The 20942-nt window shown below is 47.5% G+C and overlaps 1 protein-coding gene across 2 annotated transcripts in view; it reads right to left on the bottom strand.

Annotated features, from left to right (window-relative positions):
- Positions 1-7853, bottom strand: part of LOC119978640 (synaptotagmin-6-like) — a 454793-nt gene extending 446940 nt beyond the window's left edge. For both annotated transcript variants that reach the window (XM_038820429.1, XM_038820430.1), the window contains exon 1: positions 7509-7853. In XM_038820429.1, coding sequence (XP_038676357.1) covers positions 7509-7659 — 151 coding nt within the window. In that variant the 5' untranslated portion in view covers positions 7660-7853. The remainder of the gene's footprint in view (positions 1-7508) is intronic.
- Positions 7854-20942: the final 13089 nt, after the last annotated feature.

Below are 20942 nucleotides of genomic sequence, written 5' to 3'. Positions count from 1 at the left end.
CAGTGAGATAGAGCACGCGGCAGTCAGTGAGATAGAACACGGGGCAGTCAGTGAGAGAGAGCACGGGGCACTCAGTGAGATAGAGCACGGGACAGTCAGTGAGATAGAGCACGCGGCAGTCAGTGAGAGAGAGCATGGGGCTGTGAGTGAGATAGAGCACGGGGCAGTCAGTGAGAGAGAGCACGGGACAGTCAGTGAGATAGAGCACGCGGCAGTCAGTGAGATAGAGCACGCGGCAGTCAGTGAGAGAGAGCATGGGGCTGTGAGTGAGATAGAGCATGGGGCAGTCAGTGAGAGAGAGCATGGGGCTGTGAGTGTGATAGAGCACGGGGCAGTCAGTGAGATAGGGCACGGAGCATGGGGCAGTCAGTGAGTGAGAGCATGGGGCTGTGAGTGTGATAGAGCACGAGGCAGTGATATAGAGCATGGGACAGTCAGTGAGATAGAGCACGGGGCAGTCAGTGAGAGAGAGCATGGGGCAGTCAGTGAGAGAGAGCATGGGGCAGTCAGTGAGATAGGGCATGGAGCAGTCAGTGAGATAGGGCATGGGGCAGTCAGTGAGAGAGAGCATGGGGCAGTCAGTGAGAGAGAGCATGGGGCAGCCAGTGAGAGAGAGCACGGGGCAGTCAGTGAGATAGATCATGGGGCAGTCAGTGAGATAGATCATGGGGCAGTCAGTGAGATAGGGCATGGAGCACGGGGCAGTCAGTGAGATAGGGCATGGAGCACGGGGCAGTCAGTGAGAGAGAGCATGGGGCAGTCAGTGAGATAGAGCACGGGGCAGTCAGTGAGATAGAGCATGGGGCAGTCAGTGAGGGAGAGCATGGGGCTGTGAGTGAGCTAGAGCACGAGGCAGTGAGATAGAACATGGGACAGTCAGTGAGATAGAGCACGGGGCAGTCAGTGAGATGGAGCATGGGGCAGTCAGTGAGATAGAGCATGGGACAGTCAGTGAGATAGAGCATGGGGCAGTCAGTGAGATAGAACATGGAGTAGTCAGTGAGAGAGTGCATGGGACAGTCAGTGAGACAGAGCACGGGGCAATCAGTGAGACAGAGCACTGGGCAGTCAGTGAGAGAGAGCACGGGGCCGTCAGTGAGATAGAACACGGGGCAGTCAGTGAGAGAGAGCATGGGGCTGTGAGTGAGATAGAGCATGGGACAGTCAGTGAGATAGAGCATGGGGCAGTCAGTGAGATAGAGCATGGGGCAGTCAGTGAGAGAGAGCATGGGGCTCTGAGTGAGATATAGCACGGGGCAGTCAGTGAGATAGAGCATGGGGCAGTCAGTGAGATAGAGCACGGGGCAGACAGTGAGATAGAACACGGGGCAGTCAGTGAGATAGAGCACGGGGCAGTCAGTGAGATAGAGCACGGAGCACGGGGCAATCAGTGCGAGAGAGCATGGGGCAGTGAGAATAATAGAGCATAGGGCAGTCAGTGAGATAGAGCATGGGACAGTCAGTGAGATAGAGCACTGGGCAGTTAGTGAGAGAGAGCACAGGGCAGTCAGTTAGATAGAGCACGGGGCAGTCAGTGAGATAGAGCATGGGGCAGTCAGTGAGATAGAGCACGGGGCAGTCAGTGAGATAGAGCACGGGGCAGTCAGTGAGATAGAGCACGGAGCAGTCAGTGAGATAGAGCACGGAGCAGTCAGTGAGAGAGAGCACGGGGCAGTCAGTGAAACAGAGCACGGGGTAGTCAGTGCGATAGAGAACGGGGCAGTCAGTGAGATAGAGCATGGGGCAGTCAGTGAAACAGAGCACGGGGTAGTCAGTGCGATAGAGAACGGGGCAGTCAGTGAGATAGAGCATGGGGCAGTCAGTGAGATAGAGCACGAGGTAGTCAGTGAGATAGAGCACGGGGCAGTCAGTGAGATAGAGCATGGGGCAGTCAGTGAGATAGAGCATGCGGCAGCCAGTGAGATAGAGCATGGGGCAGTCAGTGAGATAGAGCATAGGGCAGTCAGTGAGATAGATAGAGCATAGGGCAGTCAGTGAGATAGAGCACGGGACAGTCAGTGAGATAGAGCACGGGGTAGTCAGTGCGATAGAGAACGGGGCAGTCAGTGAGATAGAGCACGGGGCAGTCAGTGAGATAGAGCATGAGGTAGTCAGTGCGATAGAGCATGGGAGTCAGTGAGATAGAGCACGGGACAGTCTGTGTGATAGAGCCTGGAGCAGTCAGTGAGATAGAGCACGGGGCAGTCAGTGATAGATAGCATGGGGCAGTCAGTGAGAGAGAGCATGGGGCAGTCAGTGATAGATAGCATGGGGCAGTCAGTGAGAGAGAGCATGGGGCAGTCAGTGAGAGAGAGCATGGAGCAGTCAGTGAGAGAGAGCATGGGGCAGTCAGTGAGATAGAGCACGGGGCAGTCAGTGAGAGAGAGCACGGGGCAGTTAGTGAGAGAGAGCACAGGGCAGTCAGTTAGATAGAGCACGGGTCAGTCAGTGAGATAGAGCATGGGGCAGTCAGTGTGATAGAGCACGGGGCAGTCAGTGAGATAGAGCACGGAGCACGGGGCAATCAGTGAGATAGAGCACGGGGCAGTCAGTGAGATAGAGCACGGGCAGTCTGTGCGAGAGAGCACGGGGCAGTCAGTGAAATAGAGCACGGGGCAGTCAGTGAGATAGAGCACGGGGTAGTCAGTGCGATAGAGAACGGAGCAGTCAGTGAGATAGAGCACGGGGCAGTTAGTGAGATAGAGCACGAGGTAGTCAGTGAGAAAGAGCACGGGGCAGTCAGTGAGATAGAGCATGGGGCAGTCAGTGAGATAGAGCATGCGGCAGCCAGTGAGATAGAGCATGGGGCAGTCAGTGAGATAGATAGAGCATAGGGCAGTCAGTGAGATAGATAGAGCATAGGGCAGTCAGTGAGATAGAGCATGGGACAGTCAGTGAGATAGAGCACGGGGTAGTCAGTGCGATAGAGAACGGGGCAGTCAGTGAGATAGAGCATGAGGTAGTCAGTGCGATAGAGAACGGGGCAGTCAGTGAGATAGAGCACGGGGCAGTCAGTGAGATAGAGCATGAGGTAGTCAGTGCGATAGAGCATGGGGCAGTCAGTGAGATAGAGCATGGGGCAGTCAGTGAGATAGAGAATGGGGCAGTCAGTGAGATAGATAGAGCATGGGGCAGTCAGTGAGATAGATAGAGCATAGGGCTGTCAGTGAGATAGAGCACGGGGCAGTTAGTGAGAGAGAGCAAAGAGCAGTCAGTTAGATAGAGCATGGGGCTGTCAGTGAGATAGAACATGAGGCAGTCAGTGAGATAGAGCATGGGGCAGTCAGTGAGAGAGAGCATGGGGCAGTCAGTGATAGATAGCATGGGGCAGTCAGTGAGAGAGAGCATGGGGCAGTCAGTGAGAGAGAGCATGGAGCAGTCAGTGAGAGAGAGCATGGGGCAGTCAGTGAGATAGAGCACGGGGCAGTCAGTGAGAGAGAGCACGGGGCAGTTAGTGAGAGAGAGCACAGGGCAGTCAGTGAGATAGAGCACGGGGCAGTTAGTGAGATAGAGCACGAGGTAGTCAGTGAGAAAGAGCACGGGGCAGTCAGTGAGATAGAGCATGGGGCAGTCAGTGAGATAGAGCATGCGGCAGCCAGTGAGATAGAGCATGGGGCAGTCAGTGAGATAGATAGAGCATAGGGCAGTCAGTGAGATAGATAGAGCATAGGGCAGTCAGTGAGATAGAGCATGGGACAGTCAGTGAGATAGAGCACGGGGTAGTCAGTGCGATAGAGAACGGGGCAGTCAGTGAGATAGAGCATGAGGTAGTCAGTGCGATAGAGAACGGGGCAGTCAGTGAGATAGAGCACGGGGCAGTCAGTGAGATAGAGCATGAGGTAGTCAGTGCGATAGAGCATGGGGCAGTCAGTGAGATAGAGCATGGGCAGTCAGTGAGATAGAGAATGGGGCAGTCAGTGAGATAGATAGAGCATGGGGCAGTCAGTGAGATAGATAGAGCATAGGGCTGTCAGTGAGATAGAGCACGGGGCAGTTAGTGAGAGAGAGCAAAGAGCAGTCAGTTAGATAGAGCATGGGGCTGTCAGTGAGATAGAACATGAGGCAGTCAGTGAGATAGAGCATGGGGCAGTCAGTGAGAGAGAGCATGGGGCAGTCAGTGAGATAGAGCATGGGGCAGTCAGTGAGAGAGAGCATGGGGCAGTCAGTGAGATAGGGCATGGAGCACGGGGCAGTCAGTGAGAGAGAGCATGGGGCATTCAGTGAGATAGACGATGGGGCAGTCAGTGAGACAGAGCACGGGGCAATAAGAGAGATAGAGCACGAAGCAGTCAATGAGATATACATGGACATATACATAGAATTTCCAGTGCAGGAAGAGGCTATTTAGCCCATCCGGTCTGTACCGGAAAAATCACCCTCCCTAACCCCACACCACTATCCTATCCACGTAACCCCATCTAACCTTTTTTGGACATGAAGGGCAATTTAGCATGGCCATCCTCCTAACCTGTACATCTTTGGACTGTGTGAGGAAACCGGAGCATCCGGAGGAAACCCACGCAGACACAGGGAGAATGTGCAGACTCCACACAGACAGTGACCCAAGCCGGGAATTGAACCTAGGACCCTGGAGCTGTGAAGTGAGCATGATGCAGTCAGTGAGATGGAGCATGGGGCAGTCAGCAAGAAAGAGCATGGAGAAGCAGTGCAATAGAGCACGGGACAATCAGTGAGATAGAGCACGGGGCAGTCAGTGAGAGAGTGCATGGGACAGTCAGTGAGATAGAGCATGGGGCAGTCAGTGAGAAAGAGCATGGGGCAGCCAGTGAGATAGAGCACGGGGCAGTCAGTGAGAGAGAGCATGGGGCAGTGAGTGAAATAGAGCACGAGGCAGTCACTGAGATAATGCACGGGACAGTCTGTGTGATAGAGCACGGGGCAGTCAGTGAGATAATGCACGGGACAGTCTGTGTGATAGAGCATGGGGCAGTCAGTGAGAGAGAGCATGGGACAGTCAGTGAGAGAGAGTATGGGACAGTCAGTGAGAGAGAGCACGGGGCAGTCAGTGAGACAGAGCAAGGGGACGTAGGTGAGATAGAGCATGGGACAGTCAGCGAGACAGAGCATGGGGCAGCCAGGGAGTTAGAGCATGGGACAGTCAGTGAGATAGAGCACGGGACAGTCTGTGTGATAGAGCCTGGAGAAGTCAGTGAGATAGAGCACGGGGCAGTCAGTGAGAGATAGCATGGGGCAGTGAGTGAGAGAGAGCACGGGGCAGTCAGTGAGAGAGAGCATGGGGCAGTCAGTGAGAGAGAGCATGGAGCAGTCAGTGAGAGAGAGCATGGGGCAGTCAGTGAGAGAGAGCATGGGGCATTCAGTGAGAGAGAGCATGGGGCAGTCAGTGAGATAGAAGATGGGTCAAACAATGAGATAGAGCATTGGGCAGCTTTCCCACCTGAACTCAGTCTGCACCATGCTTTTAGAAAACTTTGAAATCTAACCTAAACATTCAGCTTCTACACAAATCCAGCATTAACCTGCCCCCTCTCGAGGAACCGTTAATTTCTCAGCGCCCAAAGTGCTACGTGTAGGTAAAATGTAAAGTATTTTTTAAATGCAATGCACCGCTTTCCAATTTTGCACAACATACTTAATAGTGAACGAATCCTCGCATTCTAGAGGTGCAATACTAACGATTTTACTCCAATATTCTCAAAACGCAGCCTCGCGCTGTCAGGTAATGGTGGGAATGAGATGTAAATTGGATTCCTTTCAATTCGCAGAGATTGGCTGTCGAATGTTGACTGAAAATAAAACAGCTCCAATCGAAAACAACCTCTTGTCAACTCGTTATTTAGCGCGCAAAATCACCAATATTAACATCGATCTAAATGGCAACATCCGGCCAGAATTAAAGGTTAACATTGACAAGAAGAGGAATAGCTCTAAAATCTTGAAAATCGGTCTCATGATATTCTGAGCTGACTAACGCCCAGCACCAAATGAATCCAATAAAAGACTTTAAGTTACTGGCGGAGCTTCGAAAGAGAAATAAAAAGCTGCACTGTCACGTACAAATACAACACCTGTGGTGGTGGGGGGGGGGGGGTTGTGGAATCCTGAAACATCGGTAAATATAGCGGTTCACAGTTCTCCAACATAAGAGTGGAGCTCTCTCTGGACTCACAATGTAATCTGAGATTCAGCACTGGACAGCTTCCCGGCCCCCCATGGACTCACAATGTCATCTGAAATCCAGCACTGGACAGCTCCCTGCCACCTCTCGACTCACAATGTAATCTGAGATTCAGCACTGGACAGCTCCCTGCATGGCATGGGGAAATGACTGCAACCCTGCTCCTGGTTGGAACAGCTCCGAAAACAATTCGGATCCCCAACACACAGGCTCGGAATCAACAGCTGCCAGGACCAATTCACCAAGTCACAAGAACCCGAACTAACCAACTTTCGTAATGCAACTTCAGTGACAACTTTAACTGTCCAGCCAAGAGAGCCTGGGACACAGAACCCCTTCATCGTGTTGCTCTCAGGACAGGCAGAACATGGATGCCCGACGCCGACACATGCGGAAAAACTTCCATTGAAATGGAAGCCACAAATGGACAGTGCATGTGACAAGAGAGAGGTGGAATATTCGATTCAGCGGCTGAGATCCGCTCCCCCCCCCCCCCCCCCCCCCACCACAGATGGATGCACAGGCATCACAGCCCCAAACGTCGCCAAACCGATTCTAATCATTGACGGGACTAAAACTGGGGACTCCAATCGTATTCTGCAAATCAACCCACAAACAGACCTACCATCTACTGCTGGCCAGATCTCACGATAATCTTCAGTCGATTCTCAGAGAAAGGAAACCATTTTTTTTATCTTATTAAAAAAAAACTCTCGGCGCTGTGGACAGTCAGCTCTCCAGCAGAAGAGACAGTGTAAAAATACCTGGCTCCTTCTCTCCGCACCGCCAGTTTAAGTGAGATGGTTGATATAATCGTCTGGCGGAGAGCTGGCTGCTGCCCTGGGTGAAACCGGTCACTGTTTCCCTCTAGTGCCAATAGGCTGTCAGAGAACAACTTGCAATCGCAGGCATTGCAAAAGTGATCTTGCTTCCTAATGTTGCACTGAAAAGTGAAGTTTAAAAAAAAGCATATACAAACCTTCTACTTACTTCGAGCTATATCTCCCCGGACACTTTTACAGACTGAGTTTTTTATACTTTGCTTTGCAATCGTTTTGCATATTTTCTGAAAGAGGATTTCATCTCAATACTTCACATTCTAAGTTTAATAGACTCCGTTATTAACCATATGTGAATGAGCAATATATTCCTACCTAACTACAAATATACCCCGTCCCCATCATTAAGACTCTGTGTTATTCTGGAATTCTTTGTGTTTAGTTCAATATTTTAGCTGAAAGGAAGACGATTAATTTCTCACCCAAACTTGTTGAAATGATTCTCTTTTTCATTAATGTTAAACTGCCGCCCTCCAAATGTGATCGGTTGTAAAGAATGCTACTTAATTTACCTGTCTCAGTTACACTGGGGCTCTGGTCCGAGGAGTGCAGCACAAAGTCCAGGCACCTTTCCTGCTCCAGAATGTTCTTGTCACACAATTCATTGACCAGCCCGATGGCCTTTTGACACAGGATCACATGGTCCTCCCGGTTGGCACTCATCTCCTAAAAGGCATCCTCCCTCCTGCGAAGCAGACAAGAGATTGGGATCTGGGAGGACTCGCTCACCCCAGTGCCGACCACATCTGCACTTGCCGGTGCGAAGCGACCCATGCGAGACCTCCCCTTGCGTCCAGAGACACATTTATGTCAACGATTGGCAGTCCAGCGGCTATTCTGTACGAGCCACTGGTTTCTGTAATCCTACTGGCTTCCTGCTTTTCTGGGAGTGTTTGGAGAGATCTCTTATTTATGTTGCAGATGAGGCGTGGCTCCTTTCACCAGGAACCTCCTAAATTCAATTCTGAATTCTAGGAAAGGTTCTAAATGATGACTAGTCGCCGGAATACGAACTTTTCATTGAATAAACATCTCGCTTCATTGATTTTACAGTACGGTTGCGTTGTTAGATTTCTATGAATGGTGTGTGTGTGTGTCGTGTTTGCTTTCATGACAATCATTCATTTCCGTCCGCCGCACCCTGAAGAGGGCACGTCCTGATCCAGAACTGTTGGTTCCACTTTTGCCTGCAACAAGTTGAACAAAAAAGTGAGAAAGTGCCATTTTTATATCGCAACTAAATGCAGCAATACAATCCAGATCGTCCCTTTTAGGTTTGATAGAGATCAGTGTAGTGCCTTGTGATGAGCACAGCCGAACCGCCGGTGTGACTCAAGGTTGCCTTTTGCCGACCATTGCCTCCTCTGCCAGCTCCCAATTCATTCATCAATGTGAGAGCGAGTTAACTATCCAATTCCACCCCATAACGCTATCCCCAGGAGTAAGATTAAAACTTCACTTTTAAATTCCTAAACTTGCTTTTGTGGACGTCATATGTAGAACCTTATTCCAACTCATATTATACATATAATATGAATGTAAAGATATCTGAACATGAAAACATAGAGATATGTAGGGATGAATATACATATAGATATTGAGATATGAATGTATAGATATCCAGGTATGAAGATATATATAGATACGTAGCTATTAGTATATATAGATGTTCAGATATTCATTTTTAGATATCCAGATATTAATCTGAGTGGCACAGTGGTTAGCACTGCTGCCTCACAGCTCCAGGGGCCCGGATTCAATTCTGTTCTCGGGTGACTGTGTGGAGTTTTCACTTTCCCCTGTGTCTGCGTGGGTTTCGTCTGGGTGCTCCGGTTTCCTTCCACAGTTGAAAGAAGTGCAGGTTAGGATGATTGACTCTGCTAAATTGTCCCTTGGTGTCCAAAAGGTTAGGTGGGGTGACTGGGTTTTTCGGGGATAGGGTGGAGGCATGGGTTTAGGTACGGTGCTCTTTCCAAGGGCCGGTTCAGACTCGATGGGCTGAATGGTCTCCTTCAGCACTGTAAATTCTATGATTCTAATATAAATATACAGATATTGATATATAGATATCCAGATTTGAGTACACATATAGATATCCAGATATGAATGTATAGATATCCGGGTATGAAGATACATATAGATACACAGCTATAAAAATAGATATAGATGTTCAGATATTAATATATAGATAGCCAGATATTAATATAAATATACAGATATTAATATATAGATATCCACATATGAATATGCATATAGATATCCAGATACAAATGTATAGATATCCAGATATGAACACACACACACACTTATATATATATCCAGATTTTAATGTATAGATATTCAGGTGTGAACATACATATAGATACACAGCTATGAAGATGCATATAGATGCACAGCTATGAATATACATTTAAATATCCAGATATTAATATATAGATTTCCAGATATGAATATATATATAGACGTTCAGCTATGAATAAACATATAGATATGCAGATATGAATACACATATAGATATGTAGCTATGAATATACATATAGATATGTATTTATGAATATACATAACGATTTGCAGATATGAATATACATATAGATAAGTAAGTATGCATGCGCATATAGACCTATAGATATGAATGTATGTATAGATTCAAAGATACAAATGCACAGTTGTTGAGTATTAACAAGTATCTATTTTAACATATTTCTGAGAAGAATCTGTCCTCAAACTTTGCCCTGCACAGATCTGGGGCGGGGTTCTCCCCTACCCGGCGTGACGGGGGGTCCCGGCGTAGGGGAGTGGCACCAACCACTCCGGGGTCGGGCCTCCCCAAAGGTGGGGAATTCTCTGCACTTTTGAGGGCTAGCCCCGCGCCGGAGCGGTTGGCACCAGAAGACTGGCGCAAAAAACCAGCGCCCCCGGCAGCGGGACTGGCCGATAGGCTTTCGCTGGTCGGTGCATGCGCCGGCAGTGACGTCAGCGGCCAGCTACCGCTGACGTCACCACCGGCGCATGCGCGATGTGGGTTTCTCTTCCGCTTCCGCCATGGTGGAGGCCGTGGCGGCCGCGGAAGAGAAAGAGTGACCCCAGGGCACTGGCCCGGAGTCTGAGCGGGGGCTCCCGATCGCGGGCCTGGCCACCGTGGGGGCACCCCCCCGGGGTCCGATTGCTCCCCGCCCCACCCAGGACCCCGGGGGTCCGGTCGCGCCGCCGATCCTGCCGCCACCAGAGGTGGTTCAAACCTTGGCGGCAGGAGAGGCCTCTCAGCGGCGGGTCTTCGGCCCATCGCGGGCCAGAGAATCGGCGCAGGGGCCTCGCCGATGGGAGTGGCATGATTCCCTCCGCCGCCACTTCCCGGGTGGCGGAGAATCTCTGCCACGGTGGGGGCCAGATTTCCGGCGGCCCCAGGCGATTCTCCGACCCTGCTGGGGGTCGGAGAATTTCGCCCCAAATTCTTTATCTCTGAACATTTCTCTCTTCCTTGAGAAATCTTTGTTCTGATTTGTATTGAAAGGATAAAATACTTTTGCATATTTGCACATATCATTTGCTTGATGATGGCCTTGCCTATTTATATATTGATAAGGAATAAGAGACAAATATAGGCAGGATCACCATCAGCCAAATGATATGTGAAAATCTACAAAAGGATTTGATCTGCAAGTAACCATTTGCATCAACATTGAAGGTAGAGTTTCCATTGGAGACACAGCAATCAGGGCAGTCTTTTAAATGGAGTCCGGGACAATGCAACAATGAGAAGCAACCCAAGCCATAGCCTTTACCAGACAGGGAAAGCTGACCAAAATGTTTTGAGCAGTACTGAAAAATAGTCTTCATGTTGGGAGGAGGACGTTGGGTCTGCTCTCCTCGGAGAAGAGAGGTTTGAGGAGAGATTTAAAATCATGACGGGGGAGGGGGACGGGGAGTCTGGACAGAGTAGATAGGTAGAAACAGTCTCTATTGATGAAGATCAGAGGACACAGATTTATGTTAATTGGCGAAAGAAGCAATGGAGACCTGAAGGGAATTTATTAAACACACTAAGTGGTGAGGATCTGGAATTGAATGCTTACAGCGTTGAAGGAGGCCATGTGGCCCATTGGGTCTGCATCAACCCCCCGAAAGAGCAGCCTATGTAGGCCCGTCTGCCCACCTTTTCCCCATAACCCAAGTTAATGCACTGTTGGAGAATGTGGAGGCAGCTGGTTCAATCGAGGGAATTCAATTATTATCTGAAAGGGAAGAATGTGAAGGAATATGAGGAGAAGGCAGGGGAGTGGTACTTGGTGGCTTGCTCCTCCCGAGAGCTGATGCTGACACAAATAGCTTCCTATATGTAGTATTGTGTACTATTGTGTAGTATCAATTCTGTAATTGTGATTCGGGGTACTACGCCAGAATATTTTGGTCATTTGTTTTCCTCCATGATTGGTCCCACAAACTCTGCAGCTTTGACTCCACAGACTCTGTCCTTTTCTCCCAAGCAGGCTCCCCACGCAGAAGCCAATCTGACTAAGATACTTGGCTCTCTGGCAGGCAGGCAGCAATCTGGACTGGAGGACGCCATCTGTTGCTGGGATAATGATAATCATTGAGGCGTCCAGACCTTGGAAGCTGGGTTCCATTCTGGGGGAGAGGGTTATGATGATGGGGATGGGGTGATTAGTCAGTGATCCTGGGAGTGGAGTGCTTGTTAAAGATCCCAAAGGATTCAGCGATCCAGGAAGAGGCATTTGTAATCCTGGGTGAAGTCAGTCTGTCGGTGATCTTGGAGGGGTTTGGTGCTTAGTTATCCTGGCAGGGGTTATGAATGATCCTTGTGGTGTGAGGCACCACTTATCATGGGGGTAGGGTCAGAAAGTTTTGAGAAGGAGCAGTTAATGATCTTGGAGAAGTGGCCATTGATCCTGAATGGAGATAAGGAAATCTTCAATAGGGGTTAGTGATCGAGGAGCGGCGGGGTGGAGGGGTGGGGGATGGATGTAGATGTTGTGTGTTGGTCCTGGAGGTGGTAAACAGGTTTTCTTAGGGCTTAGGTGAGTGAGGAAAAGTCTTTGTGCTCCCCAGGGCCACATGCTGCAACAGTTGCTAATTTTAAATATGAGATCGATAGATTCTTGTTAAGCAAAGATATTAAGGGATGTGAGCCAAAGGCAGGTATATGGGGCAGGATTACCAATAATTGGACTATGCCCCCACGCCCGCGGAAATACTTGGGCGATTCACTCCAGACTTTCCTGAAGAAAGTCCGGAGCGATTCACTTACGTGGAGGGGGCTAGCAGGGCCCCAGAGTAGTCCTCACAGCTCCGGCTGCTGTTTCAGGGACCTGCACGTCGGTCGGGGGTCCGTGCATATGCACGGCGGTGACCTATGTCAGCCCCCCTGCGCGACATGGCAGACCCACACCGCGGACCGGCACCAAAAACATAGGCCCCCACCAGATCGTGCACGCCCATGGATCGGTGGACCCCGATCGGTAGCCTGGCCGTCCTGGAGGACTGAGTCCGCAGCCACCACGCCGAGTTCTCAAAGGGTGGGACCATGAGAGAACAACGCCGTCGGGAACTCGGCCAGTTGACTGAATCACCGCGGATTCACTGTTGGAGAATCGCCGCGGGGGCCTCTTTCAATGGCTCCTGACCGGTGCAGCGTAGACCGCGTGCGCGCAATTCATGGCGATTCTCCGGGGACTGGAGAATCGCAGGAGCGCTGTCGGACCCGATCTAGGGTTTGACACCCATTCTTCACCCCCGCGCCGAGGAGAATCCCGCCCCTGGAGTTAGGCCTCAGATCAGCCATGATCTCATTTAATGGCGGGACAGGCTCGAGGGACTGAATGGTCCACTCCTGTTCATATGTTCCTAAAATAACTTGTCTTCTCTATCTTTAGCTGCTATCTTTCCGGATAGTCATTATAATATAACAATAATGGATCCATCTCCTGGAAGCTAATTGTTTTCCTGTTGTCATATCTTGGTTAAAGTCTGGAGCTGGCACATTGAATGCAGATAGGGCTTGTGTTTGAGATTTTAATATTTTTTAACACCCATCCAATTAAGACCTACTTTTTTTGGCCATGGTGGGGGTGGGTGTTGCTAAAACTTCCCCATGAAGTCAATAATGCTCGATAATTCTGTGCTATCAAATAAGACTCAAAATAACACCTAAATTACAATGGTGACTACACTTCCAGATGATTTCATTAGCAGTAAAGCATTTTGGAATGCCCTGAGCTGATAGCCACTAGAGACAAGCAAGTCTTCTTTTTCTTTTAAAGGATTTAATGGCCTTCCAGCACCTAGGTACATTCATGCCATTAAGCCATGAACTCATTTGTTACACTAGCCTGTTAGTTTATGCTTCAGCTGTCAGTCACCACAAATCCTTCACGTGTTTCATTAGCCCAAGAATCCTGTATTGCATATATCTATGAAGTAGCATCGTCACCTATTATGCACAGCTGCTGAGGCTTCAGGGAATTTTTGATATTATTCAGATAATTCAATCTTCCAATCGTTGCTTTCACCTTGATCGCCAAGCTCACCAAGCTTCCCTCAATCACACTGTTGATCAGTGCCACAAGCCCGAAGACAAGCTTCCCACGTAAAGGAAAATTTAGCATGGCTAATTCACCTAACCTGCACATCTTTTGACTGTGGGAGGAAACCGAAGCACCCAGAAGAAATCCACGCAGAAATGGGGAGGAAACTCCACACGGACAGTCACCCAAGGCCAGAATCGGTTGGACAATGGTCAAAATCAATGGAAGGGTGGGGAGATAAAAGGAACAAGGCTGACAGAATGGATGAAAAGAGAAGAAAGGGTAACTGAAAGGTTTCAAAACATTGTATTACTTTTCAGTTTTCAGTAAAATATGGCAATAATCTGAATAATATTCCTGTAACATCAGTAAATCTTTCATGTATCTCCCCGCAAATGACCATGTCTTCTAAATGTTCATTTTCTTCTCTCAGAAGGTCGCTAGTTTGTGGAATTCTCTTCTCCAGAGAGCAGTGGAGGCCGGGACATTACATTTATTCAAAGCTGATTTCAACAGATTTTTGAGAGACAAGTAATTCAATGTATGGAGACAAAGTGGAGTAGAGACCACAGTCAGACCAGCCATGATCTTACTGAATGGTGGAGCATGCTCGAAGGGCTGAATGGCCTAATCCTGCTACGAAGACCTATGTTCCTAATTATTTTTAACATTTAATTAATTGCAGCACAAACAAATCTTTTGTTTGATTTTGATTACTGTGGAGTCCTCTTGATGTATTATAGATGCCGCTTATTTTATTATGGACTTCTTTGAATTATCGACTGAAGTAAAATTGTATACAATTCATTGAAACAAAATCACTGGAGGCCTTTATCTTTATTGCGCATGAGCCTCACCTTATGTTAAAGAACTGACCAGGCAATGCCACAAGCATCTATGGTGCACCAGCAGAACTCAAGAATATTCAAAATAAAGATTGGGATGAGCTTCAAAGTGCTCCAATAAACTTATTAAATCAACTATTGTGGAAGCCTAACCATCTTTAGCTCTGAGTTACCTAATATTTCTTAAAGTGAGGCTTAATAGTCCTTCATATTGAAATACTTCACTTATAAGGCTAGAGCATAGAAGTTTAAAAAATAACTTGTCTTTGGGCTTATGGTATGAGGAGCGATTGAGGACTCTGGGTCTGTGTTTGGTGGCGTTCTGAAGGATGAGGGAGGATCTCATTGAAACTTACAGAATAGAGAGGCTGATGTAGTGCAAGCATGGAGAGGATGCTTCCACTAGTAGGAGAAACTAAAACTTGAGGGCACAGCCTCAGACTGAAGAGATGATCCTTTAAAACTGAGATGAGGAGGAATTTCTGAAGTCAGAGGGTGGTGAATCTGTGGAACTCTTTGCCCCAGAAGGCTGTGGAAGCCAAGTCATTGGGTGTCTTTAAGGGAGAGATAGATAGGCTCCTGATTAATAAGTGAGGAACATGGGTTAAGGGGAGAAGGCAGGAGAATGGGGATGAGAAACATATGAGTAATGATTGAATGGTGGGGCAGACTCGAGGGGCCGAATGGCCTAATTCTGCTCCTGTATCTTATTGTCTTATGATCTCGGAGAAACAGGTCTTAATTCTTCTCAGATTCAGAGGGTGAATATTTATTCTCTTTGGTGCATGTAAGGTATTCATATGTTAAATGCGTTTGATATGATTTCAATCCATTTTGTGAGCACTGTAGTTCACAACATTAAACTGGCCATAACTTGTTTATATTTAATGCTTAGTTGACCTCCCAACACACCCAATAATCCCATTGACGTTGGGGCTGAAATATATCACAGGGGCAACGTTGAGGGCTATCTTAACAATGGGGCAATATCTCTACACTCAGGCCAATACCTCGCCAGGTTGTGGGACCGGCTGGTGAGTGGGAATGGACATTTAGCAGCAGGAGACTTTCTCTGAGGACCTGTAGAAGCAGAGAGGGAAGCAGAAGGTTGAAGGCCAAATCAGGAGGGAGATGGGGAAGGCCGGGGGGATGGGGGGGAAGAAAGATTACGGGCATGATTGATTAAAATGATCAATTGTTGCAGCTGGGGAGACCAAATGCAAAAATCTGCTCCCCAAGGCACCATCGCATGCAAATGAAGAAGATACTGGGCGTGATCTAAACAAAAAAAATTTGAGTCCGTTCTGGGAGTGATAAGCAGGGTCATTCCCGCCACTTGTAGCTCTGGGAACAACCCCACTATTTAACTGTGCTCTGCTGCTATTTCAGTCCCCGGCAGGGAACGTCAACCAAAGACCACACTTAGCGTCATTTCCTGGACTGAGGAGCTCTGATGAGTGGGATCCCTACAGGAATCCTGGGGGAGGCCTCCTCTGGGATTTACCGGCCGTGACCCGCGCCGATTCTGATGGGATGCGGCCAGTAAATCACGCCTTCTTTACCTCTTCCCTCTTCCCCATCCAAGGCCCCAAACAGTCCTTTCAGGTGCTGCTCACAATGCAGTCTCCTCTACTTGTGGGGACTGATACTAAATACAGATTGCTTGGCTGTATTGAAGAATACCTTCATTCAATACACAAGTCTGATGCCGATCGTCCTGTCATTTGCCATTTCAATTCAACCTCCTGCTCTCACGTCCACATGTCCCTCCTTGGCCTGCTGCAAGGTTCCAGGAAAGCCCAGCACAAACTGGAAGAACAACATCTCATCTTCCGTTTCGGCATGTTATAGCTTTTAAGACTCCAATATTGAGTTCAACGACTTCAGTAAATGAACTCCTTCTTCCATTTTGATTTTTTTTTTGTTGCTTTTTAAAAAAAATTTAGAGTACCCAATTCATTTTTTCCAATTAAGGGGCAATTTAGTGTACCCAATCCACCTACCCTGCACATCTTTGGGTTGTGGGGGCGAAACCCATGCAAACACGGGGAGAATGTGCAAACTCCATATGGACAGTGACCCAGAGCCGGGATCGAACCTGGGACTTCGTTGCCGTGAGGCAGCAGTGCTAACCCACTGCGCCACCATTTTGATCTTTTTAAAATAAATTCTCGACACTCTCCCCCCATATGGGCATCTGTAACTTGTTTTGCTTTCACAAAGCGCTGGCCCTTATTCTGCTATGAACACATTCTGCTCCCTTACCTATATGCCATTATAAGCACCTTCTATAGTCTTTAGCATTCCCATTGTCTTGTGTCATGATCTTTGTCAAATCTTTCCTGATCTCCCACCTCTACCTGACCCTCTATTCTGCTCCACATACTCCATCCCGCCTCCAACTATATAATCCATCACATTCCCACCTCTCTGCAGCTGAAAAGAGTCACACAGACTTGAAATGTTCACTGTGTTTCCTCCTCACAGATGCTGCCATACCTGATGAGTCATTCTGGAATTTTCTGCTGTAATACCTGTGATTGTGTTGCCTTTTGAAGCTGACGGACAGAAAAATTACCACATGGGGTGATAATTTTGCGATGTAGATTGTTGATGCATATCGCAAGTCGACACAGCAAAATGTTGACCTCAATATAAATCAGTCTGTCAGCTGTGTTGATAGCCCTCTTGCCTCTGAGCCGGAGATGGCTGTGGGTTCAAGAGGTCACTCCAGGAATTGAGCACAATAGTTTAGGCTGAAACTCCAGTGTAGGACAAAGAGATGACTGCATTCTCAGAGATATCATTTTGCTGCTCCCTCAGTCAGTGAGTATAAAAGGTCCCATGGCACTATTTCAAAAAACAACAGGGGAATTACCCCTTGTGTCCTGGCCGCTATCTATTCCTCAGTCAGCTTCAGACAAAAAGAGATCAACTGGTCGTCATTGGAGCTGGCAAATTAACTTGTGTTTTCTACATTGGAACAGGTAGACTGCATTTAGATTACACTTAGACAACATTTAGACTATACTTCATAAAAAGTATATCCCTGTTTGGAAAGCACTTTAGGACATCTGGTAATCATGAAAGGTCCCTTATAACAACGGGTCCTAAGAATTACAATAAATGTCATGCATTCTCCTCATACTAAAATTCTGTTGTTTGGACAATTCACCCTGGGTATGACTCTGTTTGCTCTGACTGTACTAGTTGATACATCCACAATAAGCTCCTTCCACTCTTAGATTTTGTGCGGTACAATTTTAGGCTGGAGTATTACAAAGTTGCATAGACATTTCCAGTGCGATTATGTAAATAGCTGTTTTTTAGTGAATCTGCTACTGCCAAAGTGTGTGCCCTCTTCACGGTACAAATAATAAACTGCACTTGGTGTTTTCTTTCAAGTAAGTATTTCTGTGGCCTGTACTCTTTTCTTTTAAAAGGATGGTAATACAGAGGAACATACATAGAAAATAGAAGCAGGAGGGCCATTCAGCCCTTCGAGCCTGCTCCGCTATTCATTGTGATCATGGCTGATCATCAAGTTCAATACCCTGACCCTGTTTTTCCCCATACCTCTTGACTCCTTTCGCCTCAAAAGCTATATCTAATTCCTTCTTGAAATTACATACTGTTTTGGCTTCAACTATTTTCGGTGGTAGCAAATTCCACAGATAAACCACTCTCTGGGTGAAGAAATGTTTCCTCACTTCATTCCTAAAAGGTTTCCCACTTAGCAGGGTAGCATAGTGGTTAGCACTGTGGCATCACAGCACCAGTGACCCAGGTTTTATTCTCCGCTGGGTCACTGTCTGTGAGGAGTCTGCATGTTTTCCCCATGTCTGCATGGGTTTCCTCCGGTTTCCTCCCACAGTCCAAAGACGTGCAGGTTAGGTGAATTGGCCATGCTAAATTGCCCTTAGTGTCCAAAAAGGTTAGATGGGGTTATTGGGTTACAGGGATAGGGTGGAAGTGAGGGCTGAAGTGGGTTGGTGCAGACTCGATGGGCTGAATAGCCTCCTTCTGCACTGTATGATTTATGTTCTATGACACTCTACTTCTGGTCTCCCCCACCATCGGGAACATTCTTTCTGAACATACCCTGTCTATTCCTGTTAGAACTTTCTAATTTTCTATGAGATCCCCTGTCACTCTTCTAAACCCGAATGAATATAATCCTAACTGACTTAGTCTCTCCTCATATTACAATCCCGCCATCCCAGGAATCAGCCTGGCAAATCTTCACTGCACTCCTTCCATACCAAGAACATCTTCCCTCAGATAAGGACACCAAAACTGCACGCAACATACCAGGTGTGGCCTCACAAATGGCACGATGTGAGATCAGATGGACTGTGGGATCAACTTCAACCTCAACTGTCTTTTTTTAGAAGGTTGTAAATGTACAATGTCATACATTACCACTATAGGTTCCCAATGGACGTCAGCAATACATATTAATCCACCTTGAATGTTTCTCTTTTGACATTTGACTAGGATATTTTTGGTGAAATGTGTGTGGGCTGATGATGGGATATTATCACTGTGACTAATTTCATTTGGGCTTTGGATGGGCTAAATCCTGTCAGGAAGTGAAGAATGTGTCGTGTCACCATGACAGATAACTGACAAATCGCAAAAGTGTCCTTCACTCCGCATCTCCAACATTCTTTTGCTTTTATTTCACACGAGTGCCCTTCAGTTAAGCTCGAGTTTCAGAGTAAAGCTGACTTATATTACACAACCATTCTAGGCTGATTGCAACCATGCGAAGCAGCTAAGATATTATCTTAAATACATTTTTATGGCATTTTATGCAAAAGGATTTGAGGGAACAGTAGCTTGTTACATGAGGTGGTTTCAGAAGGGACCTCAAAAATGGATTGTACACTGCCAGCTTTAGGATTGAACTTGAAAGGAAAATGTTAAGAAGGTAAATGCAGGCAGGTTATAATCTTGATATTCCATTACTCTTGCAAATAACATCTTTAGCAGAAGCAAGTATAAAGCTGCTAAAGTGGTGTTAAAAAGCAGCAAATGCAGGGCTGTCAAAACAGCGACAAGTGTAATGGGTTTCAACCTTGTAAAAAACGTAAAGTGTTGCTTACGTAACACCAATGTCTTAATGGAGCATTAGTGCTGCAAGCTCTTACCTGGTCAAAACACCAATAGTTTAGTTTCTATCCAACTGTTTTGGACACTTATTGGGATTATAAAATACATTTCAAGCATTTTTTTCAATAATTGTTGCTGATTTAGGCCCATTGATCAGAAAATAAAAAATTGCATCTGAGTGAAACAACGTTCTGTCATAGCACTATGCTGCTCCTGACGTGCTGTTCGCCACCCTGCCGGGGCAGACCGGTTCCTGCCTGTATTTCAATGCTGAGCTGGTCTTCATGGACAGCATCATGTTGCTGGACCCTCCTACATCACTGTTTTGGATCAGCACAGCACCTGGGTTGGGGAGTACAGGGGTATCCCTCCTACCCTCGTGCCACACACCAGCATCTATCTGGAAAGGACTGTGTTGCAGGACCCATGTTACCACTGAAACAAAGGTCCAAACTTCGACTGAGTGCGAGGTGAGGCCAGGAGGTAATGGGAGTGTAGCCTAAGAAGACAAGTGGGGGGGGGGGCAATGTGGAAGTGTTAGGGCAAAGGCTCACGATGGCAGGCAGCAGAGCAAGGAGGTGAATGAAGTAGACAAAGAACGGAAGTCAGGGGCAAGATCAAGGGGAGGGAAACTGGATTCAGAAAAGGCTGCCTGAAGCATTCACAAACAAGGGGATCAAAGGGATACCACATTGTTTAGTGGAAGGGGATGCACAAAGATTTCAGATGCAGTGCTTAGAGGTCCGTGGGGCCTAGGTGCCTCACAGCTGATTAGCTCAGGGTGAGGCTGGCTGAATCGGGGTACAGACTTCTCCTTGTGGCTGCTAGCACCTTTCCTCTGGATTGCTGACATCCTGCATGGTCTGGTGAAGGTAGTTGGAAAGGAGAGAGTGATATGAGTACTGGACTGGTGTTTAAATATTGCATCAGGACCTTTAAACCTGTCAGCTGTGGGCAGGTGTCGCCCTGCCAGAGGGGAACTCACTTGTGTACAATTAATGAGCTTCCAAGCACAGAATGTGGCGAGGGATCCCCCCTCGCGGGACAGGTTGCCAGCCGTCCCGGTTGCCGAAGCTGCCCGCCATCTCACTTTGTCTCAAAATGGGAGAATTCCATCCCTTATATGTTATATATGCGTATGTTCCGAATACAAATATAATGAATACAGGAAACAAATAGCAGTTTGTGATTCATGAAAACCTAAGCGGTTATATGCTGAGTAATTCCAGGCAGGAGTAAAGGTAAAAATGACAGGGATCACCAAATCAGAGTAAATCAAATGCCTTCAATGTAATTATGAATCCCTTCACAGCTCACAGAGACAACACATTACCACAAACTGGCATCCAGCTGACCAGGGTCTGCTCTGATTTTTTTAAGGAACAGCAAGGAAATAATTCCCTGCCTCAAGATTATGAGATGGCTTACATCTTGTGAAGTATTA

This window comes from Scyliorhinus canicula, chromosome 15 (assembly GCF_902713615.1).
Source record: "Scyliorhinus canicula chromosome 15, sScyCan1.1, whole genome shotgun sequence".
In the NCBI taxonomy this organism is placed as follows: domain Eukaryota; kingdom Metazoa; phylum Chordata; class Chondrichthyes; order Carcharhiniformes; family Scyliorhinidae; genus Scyliorhinus; species Scyliorhinus canicula.
This window is presented reverse-complemented; position numbering and strand designations above follow the sequence as displayed.